General features: G+C 38.6%; 1 protein-coding gene across 5 annotated transcripts in view; it reads right to left on the minus strand.

Moving 5' to 3' along the window:
* Nucleotides 1-11571, minus strand: part of pikfyve (phosphoinositide kinase, FYVE finger containing) — a 32874-nt gene extending 21303 nt beyond the window's left edge. Inside the window, exons 1-7 of one of the 5 annotated variants that reach the window (XM_028023693.1) lie at nt 11424-11571; nt 9788-9987; nt 3410-3577; nt 1984-1995; nt 1430-1539; nt 576-747; nt 219-426 (exon numbers count right to left, since the gene is read on the minus strand). In XM_028023693.1, coding sequence (XP_027879494.1) covers nt 219-426; nt 576-747; nt 1430-1539; nt 1984-1995; nt 3410-3577; nt 9788-9971 — 854 coding nt within the window. In that variant the 5' untranslated portion in view covers nt 9972-9987; nt 11424-11571. Of the gene's footprint in view, nt 1-218; nt 427-575; nt 748-1429; nt 1540-1983; nt 1996-3409; nt 3578-9787; nt 9988-10870; nt 11075-11423 lie in introns of those variants that run through there. The other 4 variants (XM_028023688.1, XM_028023690.1, XM_028023689.1 and 1 more) reach the window with 4 other exon arrangements.
* Between the last annotated feature and the right edge of the window lie 649 nt (nt 11572-12220).

Consider the following 12220-nt stretch of genomic DNA (forward strand, 5'->3'; position numbering starts at 1 on the left):
TGTATCATATTAGTTTCACTTTCTGCATTTAACTATGGGAATAAATTTACTTTTCAGTAATATTCTATCTTACTACGACGAATCCTTTAAACAACACTAAATGAGGTGTGAAGCTCAAAGTTTAGACTGAGTGAGGAACTCATGAAGAGCTTTTTCAACGTCCAGCTGAAACTCCTTGGAAATGTGTCAGATTTTACGTGTTTTCAGAGTGGGTTCACCTTTGCCAGGTCAGGTCTTCCTCGAGGAAGATGTTCCGGCTGGCTTTGCGCCCTCCCACGGGTGTCCGAGGCTCGCTGGGCTCCAACACGCACACAGAGCAGGGAGAGTCCGACAAGGCGCTCAGGTCCTCGCCGATGGAGCAGGAGTCTGCAGAGTGAGTGTAGCTTAGCGCTAGCTTCCGACAGTACGTGCAAGCCCGCAGGTCTCCTGGAGAGGGGGAAAAAAGTTCAAACGAAGTAACCAAAGACGTGAGAAAAAGTACTAACAACAATATTACGTATTTTATTGATCTATAAAAGATTATATTGATCAAATCACGTCAGGTGATATGGATTAAAGACTAAGATCTTGCTCACCTGTGTAACCCATGAACTTTCCAGGGATCTCCTGGTTACAGCAGCGGCTGCAGAAGATCTGGCCACACAGCCTGCAGTGGTGTCTGCGGCGGAAGGTGGTGAACTTCTCGTTGCAGTCGTAGCATTCCTTACACTGGCTGTCGGGCATCCAGTACTGTTTCAGATCGCTGTCCTGAAGGTGAACAATGACCAGGAAAAGGCTGCTTTATTATCCTTTCAACATGAGGTGTGGCTTAGTATTCTGTCACATTAAAGACGATTTCTGCTTTTCCTCATCTGCTTAATCACAGTTAAGGGCAGGGTCAACCTAACCCTAACCTATCTGTCATGTTACTGTGAAATATCGTTTTTGCTGCACATATATTGACCTTAGTAATATACATTACTAAGATACGACCAGATACATTGGAAGACTGATCGCTATAGGAGATCCTTCCTGCCCACCACATCGACATCCACAATGACTCTTTGAAGATACTTTGATTACATGAGTTATGACCAATTAAATTTCTCTTGGGATAAATAAAATGTTTTTGAATTGAACTACAATGTTTTTGACCATGTTTGTGGAAAGATTCATTCACCAACTCTGAATGTTGAGGGAACATATTTTGCCATAGATAGTAGCATAACAACCACAACTTTCATCCATAAATAAAGTTTTTCTTATTTATGGAAGAATAAGAAGTTTTATTAGAAACATGGCGCAAAAGGAAGTTTTATATATATATATATATATATATATATATATATATATATATCCTTCAAGACATCTCAAAGCAAAAGGGAGGTGAGGAAAGAAGGAAACCCTGTTGTTTGTTTCTGAGTGTCAGCGGTTCTGTTGGGTTCGGTACCTGGCTCTTTCCCTCCATGATCTCCTTCAGCCTCTTCAGTGCGGTGCGAAGTTGTACAGCAGTGCGAGGGTCATGACTGCTGAGAGATGTATCAGGCTTCCTGCTGTCATCTGGAATCAGGCAAGAAATTACTCAGAAATCGACACAAATAAAATGAAATGCTTTCATGTAAATAGGATTTTTGCTGGTGCATTGTCAACATTTTTAATATATTTAATCGGAAATCACAATGCAGAAAATAATGAGCAAAAAAATAAATGACAATGCACTTTAACACCTGGTGATGAGCTTTCCTAAAAGTCGCAAAAGGAAACAAAATAAGAAAAGCCAGAGTTTACATAGACTGGATAAGCACATAGAGTCAAAATGTTAGCTTTAAAAATCATAACAGTACAATTAGTTCCCAGGTTAAGAAAAAAAAAAACTTCAAGGCAAACCAAACACGAGTAGAAAGCTTTGTAGTAAGTGTAAATGTCAGACACACTCCATGCACTCAAACACACACACAGCCTAAAAGCATCTTAGTAAATCCACAAAGTGCAGAAAAGCCTCACCTGGCCAATCCATTGCAATTAAAAAAAACAAAAAAAAAAAAAAAAAAAAAAAAAAAAAAACAAAGACATGAGACATTACAGCCTGGACCGCCATCTTTCAATACTTTTCAAAATAACTATCCTTCAGACTGCTTTAGTTGCTCTCATTAAGCGCGATGCTGTCATTGGTCATCTCTGAACTGTTGTTGATATTTTCCTACTGCTGAGCTTCTGGCTCAGTCCCACAAACAGGCAACCGGCCAGCAGGGTCAGTCTCTAGGTGGGCCAAGCTTCCAGGTCCATGACAGAAGAGGCAGGTAGGACTCGCATTCACAGAAATATAACAGTCAACTTGTGTTTGACACAATGGAGCAGGAGCTGGAAATTGTTGAAAGAGCCTTTACAAAAGCAGTAGGAAGACTGCAAAAGCAATTTTGAGATTAAAAAGGAACTGGAAAGGAACGGAGAAATTAGAAACATGGCGCAAAAGGAAAATAATCTTTAAAATGGAAAGAGCAATGGCAATACAAGCACTATGCAACGTGTGTTTGTCATGTCATCTGCTCATCTACAAAGACATCACCTCAGTGTGTCAGTTCTGACAGGGTAGAAAAGATATTTATGTAGGAAAAGGATGGATTCTATGTCCTGCAAACACACACCTCCAAATTGCACCCAGGTTTTTCCTGAGCTGTTAGTCAGTCATCAATTGAAATCAGTTGGACTGAAGCAAGGAAATACCTAAAACATGTAGGGCAGTGTGTCCTGAGGACCAGGGTTGGGAAACACTGATTTAGAGGTCAGATATATTTGGACTTTTTATTTTCTCTGCCCCTATTTTGAAACTCTGGTAAACATAGTCTCTATGTTTCTGTCGTCTAAGTTTAGGACCAGAGCAGAATGTTCTTAGACTGTATTTTAGCATCAAGACGACATACTCTTTAGTTAAGATTAGAACCATTGTGTTCTGAGAAAGACTAAAGCAAACTGTAACATTTTAGCCACCGTCTTCCTGCTTGCTGTCTAAACATCCCAGCTACATTAACCACAGACTTAAATTAATGTGCGTTAAATGTCAAACTGACTCTTCCTTCCAGTTTTTACCTGACAACACTCATCTTTTTTTCAACTAATGATTTAAAAATTAGAAATGGTTTATTAATTAAAAATTAGAAACCTGCTCAAAACTGTGACTCTGAAGGTGCATATTAAGACCTCATACAAAAACCAGGAACCTGAACAACTAACATGTACATTCTCTATAAAAGAGTATATAGAGAATGGCAAACTTTCACATTTTCTGACATGTCAGAAACCAAAGATGTGTGGGGTTAAGAAAAAGAACTCACAAAATCTTTTCAAAAAATTTTCTGCTGCAGGAAAAAAAGAAACAACAAAAAAAAACAATTAAAAATAACCTAATCTCTGATTTGTGTGTGTGTTTTACTTGAGGCAGTAGAAGCGCGTCTGAGGATATCAGGATGCTGCTTCCGGTGTGTACTCGAGTTGTGGACAGAGTGGGAAGGACTGGAGGACAAGCTCCGTCTCTCTGCCTGCCGCCGAGGAGGCGGGTCGTCCGGCTTCTCGGAAACTGTGACCGCAGGACGGCCTTCTTCTGCACACAGACAACACATACACACACAACTTCACATGAAAACTAGAAGACAGGCAGAGAAAAAGTGTTTTACCCTCCTGTACCATCACAAGTTTGTGGACCAGGTGAGAGGAAGAATTTCCATCCGTTTGCATCCTGCAGGGTTCCTACGCTTTTTAAAAACATTTCAGACTTTTCTAAACCTACTCCTGGAGTTCCAAGTCATTCTTTCAAATTTAAAAACAATTTCTTTTAAAAGAGAGATATTTCAGGTTTAAAATATCAATCTGCAAAACTGATGGATGGAGAGTTGCAAATTTGTGAAAATGTATTTATATTTTTTTATATTGATTCGTAATTGTGAAATGATTGCAAATTTTTTTGGGAAAAAAAACAGAGTTTCACTGACTAAACTTCTACCTCCAGTTGACAGTATTTCTTACACTTGATGCACTGCTGCCAATTTAAAAAACAATCATAAAATCCAGGAGAGACTGGAAAATGGATGAAGCAAATAAACTTTGTTTTACCTGAGACTCTTCCCCTTTCTCTCCCTCAGTGACTCCGACAGTTTCAAAACAACCATTTCAAAACACCAATATGAATTGAAATATTAACAGCACTAAAACACAAATCTAAATATTAAAACAAATAAGTCAGTTTTTCTTAATTTTCCTTTTTAATTTTATTTTTCTGCACAAAAACTAATTTTTTTGTGCAGAAAAAAATTTGCACAAAAAATTTGTTCTGTTCTAACAGTTCTAAACAGTTAGAACAGATTAGTTCTAACTGTTAGAACTTAAAGATCAGTGGCAGGTCAGGGCCAACATAGTTTGATTCATAAATAAATAAAACTGACAAAAACTAAATCTTGCGTCTACATGTTGCTGACTTGATGAAATGTAGTTCAGATGTTTTTTGGAGGGGGAGTCACTCTGAGCTTCCATTCCAAGTCAAGTCAAATGTATTTGTATATCACGTCTTCAGCAACAAGGCAGTTCAAAGTGCTTTACATCATAAAGACATCATACAGTCACCAAATGTGAAACAATAAACATTACATTTTGTCAACCGCCATCAACAAAGGCAGCTCTAAGCAGGTGGGTTTTCAGCTTTGATTTAAAGAAACTCAGTCTTTCAGCTGTTTTGCGGTTTTCTGAAAGTTTGGTCCAGATTTGGAGTGCATAGAAACTGAGCATGATGCAGACTTCAGACCACAAACATAAGTCATGTGGTGTTCAGATCTCCTGGATTCAGATGCAAAGACACATCACGGCTCACATGACATCCAGTGAGTTCGTTACAACACGTGGTGTAGAGTGAGGGAACAAACATTTTACAGAACATTTAAATCACTCAGGTTTGTATCAACACGTTTAACAAATACAACCATTGTGTGGCTTAAAGGACGATGTTCTCACTTCCACTTCCTTCCTTCGTTTCCATGGTGAACAGTTGTTCACCATGGAACAGTGAACAGTTGTTCACCATGGAAACGAGTTCTTGTAGCAAGAAGGTTCCAACTAACCAGCAACTCTGGTTTCCTCCAACAACCTAAATATATACATGTTAGGTTAACTGGCCTGCAATGGCACCGTAGGGGTGTGTGGGGGGGTGAGCGTGTGTGTGTGTGTGGGGGGGGGGGGGGGTGTTCTGTTCTGTGATTCCCTCTCTTCATCCATGACTGAATTAAGACTGAGCCAGAAAAGAAAACCTGCGTATGGAAACCACATACTCTGTTATTTACATACGCAGAGTATGTAAATCACTTTACATACTGTGTGTATGTACTTACTGTGTGTACATAAAGTGACATACACAGAGTAACACAGCTATTGCTGTGCACTGCCAGTCACCTGCCTCAAATAATGATACTTGTCAACAGGAAAAGAATTTGGCTGTTCAAAATAAATCCATCACAAAAAACACCATCATAATGTTGGAACACACTGTATCTGATGAGCGGCTAATTACAGGTTAGCTACCTGAGCATTCACTCTTAAACAGGTTGTTATTATAAAATGTTTGATGTGCCATACATTTGTGATAACTGCTCCTACATTTTTCTGTTTGTGAATTCTACTTAAGTCTACTTTTTTTTTTTAACATTCTTTATTTGAGAAAATTATGAATCCAACATATATGCATATGTACATTTATACATGCACTTACATAACAAAAACAAAGTCTACATATTTTAAGTATTAAAATAAATGCTGTTGACAATGTTATTATAATTGAAAAAAACATGTTATTTTAGCAGCAGTAAGAATAAGTGTTTTCTCAACAACTCTTCTCAACAAAAGCATTTAGAATAAAACTAATCATGCAACATTAGGTAGCTTATTATATAAACATTTATGGAATTTATATTGAGGATAAATTCAAACAGTTGGATAGACTGAATACGAGCTGAAATATTAAAGCTTAGAGAGAAGGTTGGCGGCCTTATTTAATGTGTTCTCTTATATAAAGCTGCCTCTTTTCTAAATGTAGGTTAATTACAATCAACATAATAATGGAAAATGTTCGCAACATTATCGCAATCACATATTTTTCCTGATTTCAGGCATCATGTTATAGATTTTTGTATAATTCAAAGAAAATGCAGTATGTTTCCCATATTGACCCCAGGTCCAGGGGTCAGCCTTAAGACCCTCTACCACAGCTCTTAATAACTTTGGCTAAAAATGATAAAGAACTACTAAACAAGTTTAAAATGGCCTAACTACTAAACAAGTTTAAAATGGCCTAACTACTAAACAAGTTTAAAATGACCTAACTACTAAACAAGCATAAAATGGCCTAACTACTAAACAAGTTTAAAATGACCTAACTACTAAACAAGTTTAAAATGACCTAACTACTAAACAAGTTTAAAATGACCTAACTACTAAACAAGCATAAAATGGCCTAACTACTAAACAAGTTTAAAATGGCCTAACTACTAAACAAGTTTAAAATGGCCTAACTACTAAACAAGTTTAAAATGACCTAACTACTAAACAAGTTTAAAATGACCTAACTACTAAACAAGTTTAAAATGACCTAACTACTAAACAAGTTTAAAATGACCTAACTACTAAACAAGTTTAAAATGACCTAACTACTAAACAAGTTTAAAATGACCTAACTACTAAACAAGTTTAAAATGACCTAACTACTAAACAAGCATAAAATGGCCTAACTACTAAACAAGCATAAAATGGCCTAACTACTAAACAAGTTTAAAATGGCCTAACTACTAAACAAGTTTAAAATGACCTAACTACTAAACAAGTTTAAAATGACCTAACTACTAAACAAGTTTAAAATGACCTAACTACTAAACAAGTTTAAAATGACCTAACTACTAAACAAGCATAAAATGGCCTAACTACTAAACAAGTTTAAAATGACCTAACTACTAAACAAGCATAAAATGGCCTAACTACTAAACAAGTTTAAAATGGCCTAACTACTAAACAAGTTTAAAATGACCTAACTACTAAACAAGTATAAAATGACCTAACTACTAAACAAGTTTAAAATGGCCTAACTACTAAACAAGTTTAAAATGACCTAACTACTAAACAAGTTTAAAATGACCTAACTACTAAACAAGCATAAAATGATTATTTCAGGAAGCTGAAATGTTTGGTTCCCCCCAAGTAACTTTGGCAAATAATGAGCAAATGTTTTCAAACTTACAGGATTTGTTGTTCATCAGTAAAGGAATAAACAAAGTTAAAGGATCCAGGAATGAGAAGCAGACGGGGTTCTATGGGTGGCGGGGCGTTCTAGATTCTGATTGGACAGCGCCTTCAGGGAGTGGGCGGGACTTATATGTCTGGTTTAACGCCTGGATGGTGTGATGAAGCTGCAGCTGGAGGAGGAGAAGAAGTTCTTGTTCTGCAGTTCGGTCCGGGATGAGATGATGACCTCAGTGTAGCTGGAGGACCGGTTCCGGTTTGGTGGAAATGTCTCTCTGGGCGGTGAAATGGACACTTTGTCTCCTCGGCTTGGTGACCAGGAGCGCCGTTTCACCTTTGATATTTATATAACGTGGTTCCCAACCCCTGGGCTGCGGACCGGTACCGGTTCGTGGACCAATTGGTACAGCTAGAAATAATTAAATATTTCCGTTTTATGTATTATGAGTCTGGAGGATCTTTTATGTTGAAAATCCTTTAACCGGATTCTCTCAGTTACATCTTGCCCGACAAGCAGCAAAATGAGTAAGGAGTAAACAAATGTCTTTGGAAAGTTTCTTTGGGAAGAGAAAAGGCCCAGAGAAGAGACAGGAGAATGGATTTATTCTGGTAGGTTATTCCCACATTCCAAGCTCTGCATGATATGGTGACCGGCTTGTTAATGAGGTAATGAAGCCTTCAAACTACTTCGCCACGTAGAGACCCAGCACCCTGTGCATAAGCAACACTTCTGGTGTCATCATCTCTCTTCACTCCCAGATGGATCGTCTGGTTGTAGAGAAACAAGCTCAGGGCTCCTTTAGTCGTTATCGTGAGTTAAAATTTCCACGAAAGTAAAATGTTCGTTTTTGTGGCGCATCTGTATCTTATTTTGAAGGGATATGTAAACGTTACCATAGCGACCAGAGTCAGAGAAAGTTAGGGCAGTGGTTGAGACGAGAGGTGTGGAGCTTGTGAGTGTTGGGTTTGGTTCACGGCACGATTTAAGGATTGTTGGCCGATTTTCCAAACTTCTGTGACCACAGAGCCGATAAAAATCCAACAAGTTCGGTCGGTTAGTGAGTCCAGACACACGGCAGCAGCAACACAGCACAGAACCGATTCCACTCACAAACATCCTGATTCCAGAAGAAAATCCAGTAAAACCCCCAGCATACCAAACGTGAATTTGGAATAATCAAACATGGATGACGGTGTAGAAGCAGCAGTGATAGTTTGTGGCTCATTTAAGCAATAAAAGACGGAACAGAAAGAAAAGGCGTTTGATAAAAGACGGTGGGAGCAGCCGCTCTATTTGCTGCACTATAATTTGGAGGTGAGTTATGTTTTTTCATAGTTAACATTTTTAACTGACTAAACATAACCAGATATAATAAACATATATAAAAATGGCCTTTACATGTAGTAATGAACATTTCCACATATCACCTCCGATGTCCACCGGCCATGTCACCGCGCTTTCTGATTGGCTACCTGTCACATTCAACAGGCCGCGTTCTCGCTCCCAGTCAGGGAAAAAACCCACAGGCTGCGAAAATCAAGCCAAGACAATGTTGAATATGCCCGAACTAAAATCGGGCATATTCAACACACCACACACTGCAAGACGTTGTAAGATTGTCGTAAAGGGAAAATTGGGGCAAAAAATAAAAGATTTTAAAAAAGGCTTTAGCTGGAACTCGAACATGCAGAAGCATTATCTGACGGTCCAGGCCGCAGCAAAATTGCCAAGTCTTGACCGGTCCGCTGTAATAAAAAGGTTGGGGACCACTGAGTTCACTGATGTGTGTGTGTGTGTGTGTAAGAAATACAGATTTTGCCATTTTCAGTTTTTTAATAAATTTTCCACAACTAAATTACATTAATCTTACCAGTAGGATTTAGTAGATCTAATATTCATGTCATTAGGTTGGAAACTATTTGGAGTTTTTTAGATGTTGAGATGCTTCATCAACTTGTTGCAAATGTTTTATGTTTTTCTCTCTTTTAAAACCCCAAAATAGAAATAAAATAGTGATTCTGTCCAAAGGACAACAAATTTGCGATAGTAGATATTTATAAGTCTTTTTTTTTTTTTTTTTTTTAAAAAAAGGTCATGTAACAGAGCTGGCTCTAAACAAGTTGCATTGCACTGGACTGAAGGGAAAATGGTAAAGGTTGCAGACCCCTGTTCACAAGGCCATGATCCACGAGTCTTCACCTTACTGTGCATGCAGATCAGTTCACACCCTCCTGCTGATAATGCTGAACAGCTGCACTGGTAGCAACAGCATTCTGTAGAGCAGAGACATTCCAGGGCCTTGTGGACAAAAAGGTCCAGTTTGCCCTTTTCCATCCAAGAGTTCAGATGTATCATTATTGAAGTGTTTGGTGAAAACAGTGAAAACTCCCTAGAAGGCGTGTTTCTACAGTTCATTGCACAGATTGAGCACTTTGCTTTTTAGCTCCAAATCGACTGTATACATTTTCTAAAGTTAACAGAGCTGCAAAGTGAATCCAAAAACACTTTCTGAGCTTCTGCTTTGGGACCAAACTCTACCTTTATTGCTGAAACGAAACAGGTTGACGAATGAGCTGTAGGCGGAGCGGAGCGGAGGCTCATCCTGCTCCGGAGTCAGCAGTTTGAAGTGGGTCAGGTGTGAGGGGCTGGTGGGAGAGGAGGCCGGCGGCTCGATGTTCCACTCCGTCGAGGAAGACGATGAGGATTTGTCATCTGCAGCCATGACGCTGCTACCCCGGCTGCAGAGGAAACACACGGGTACACAGCTGTGAAGTACGGTAGTTCAAACTTTTGCTCTGCACTGCTAGGAAAGAAATGTGACTTTAACATATACCAAGACATGGAAAATACCGAAATCAGATTCCCGACTTTTCCAGAAGCAGAGGAAGCCAGAGCTATAGTCAGAATCTAGAAGTGTGTTAATTTGCAACAACAGTAATAAGAAACCTTTAAAAACAAGAAGCATAAAAGCATTTGGTACTGCTCTTACCTGCACAATCTGAGCAAAGGTTCAGCTGTTTATTTATTTATTGTTATTTTTTTATATTTGAATAGGGCATTAACACCAGCAGGAGCTACAGACAGTAGCGCTGTCTCACTATTAAGAAGTAGTGAGACAGAATTAGATCTCCTGGCATTGGCAGGACTAAAGAGTTTCAGCTTCACATGAATCACTGACCAAGTTCATCCTCTACAGGACACCCCTGCTGGGAGAAAATACTTCAGGCCTGGTCTACGTTTTGCTTCCAGATCACAGAAATATCTGGTATTAACCAGAACAGAAAATGTTCCAGTTCAGCAGGAAATCACTTTGCCCAGACTGAGCTCTGTTTTGATATTGAGCTCTGTTTTCTACTTCCTTAAAACAATTTCCTCAAAGAGAAACGAGTGAATTGTTCCAGCTTTACAGTTTTCCATCCAGTTCGCCCTCACATCCATCCTTTAATTCCCCCCCTTCTCTCTTTTTGTTCCATAGACGATCTGAACTCGTGACAGGAACTGGTGGCCCTCTTCATTAGGGGTCGGCTGACACCGCCAACTGGGACGCTGATGCCCCTGATCTCTGTGTGTTCGACTGAAACAAAAAGGAAACGCGTGTCCTGGAGATTCTGCGGTGCTTACCTTCTGAAAAAGGCAATAGAGCTGGAGTTGGAAATGCATGCCATCTTGGATTATAGCGAAGAGAAAGCCGATGTAAATGGCATCACACTCCGCTCACCTTATCATGTGATAAAAACAGACGGAAGCTTTATAGCAAAGTCCCAGACCCGGAAAACAGAAAGCACCGCCCTGACCCGGCGCCGTCGGTCTAAGAGTCACTGGGGGAGCTGATAGAGAACCCGCTCATACTCTTTGGTTTTTAACAGACACTAAAGCGACACTGGGCACATTCAGCTAGATTTGTTATGAGTAAATTAAAGTGTCAGTACATTTGTTACATAACGGGTTGCTTTTATTAACAACTTAAAGATAATGTTATTACTTAGAGGCTTATCATTCGCAGGAGAAGCAAAATAAAGCTTAACAATCAATCTAAGCTGAGGGATAGCTAATGTTAGCAGCAGCTGATGCCTATCAGGCTGTATGTGGTTAGCTTAGAGTGCTAACCAGCCGGGACGCTGCATCTGCGTTGGTCGGTGAAGAGTAAAAACGAAATGTAAAACAAGCAGGTTACCTATTAACTTTATGAAGCTGACATAACTGAGAGCAGAGGAGGACTCCAATTCCTGAAGAGGCTGCAGCTGTCAAACATTTGGTAGAAGACGCCGACTCCCTTAAAACAACAAGCAGCAAGCACAGCCCTGACTAATCAAGCACCGAGCGTCATCAGACGATAGCCCGAAAACAGACAGCTTCAGCTGCATTCAGAGACATCAATCGAACCCTAAAACTGTGCACTACTCAGTTCACTCAAAAAAGTATTCAGTAATTTATCAGAAACATTACTATATATATCTATATATATATATAATATATATATATATATATATATATATATATATATATATATATATATTATATATATATATATATATATATATATATATATATATATATATATATATTATATATATATATATATATATATATATATATATATATATTGCTCAAAAAAATAAAGGGAACACTTAAACAGGTGTTTAACACTTAAAGTGTTCCCTTTGTTTTTTTGAGCAGTATATATTGTTTCGCAGGTTGTTCACGTTAGTGCAAGTAGTTGCCACTAAAGTTATAAAAGTCTGAATGTAAAAGTATAGTTTGGGGAGGTGGGGGGAAAGTAAGTTATGGAAAGTAAAGTGGGATAATGAAATAAATGGAAGACATTTACAAAGGTTTCAGATGATGTAATAAGAATTAGAGGAATAAACAGAAGGGATGAGATAATTAAAATGAATAAAAACAGATCATAGTTTTTTGAATGGCGCTATTTTTAAAATGAAGAAGCATCTTGATTTATATAATTGGTGTAAT

This window comes from Xiphophorus couchianus, chromosome 7 (genome assembly GCF_001444195.1).
Source record: "Xiphophorus couchianus chromosome 7, X_couchianus-1.0, whole genome shotgun sequence".
NCBI classification, from domain to species: Eukaryota; Metazoa; Chordata; class Actinopteri; order Cyprinodontiformes; family Poeciliidae; genus Xiphophorus; species Xiphophorus couchianus.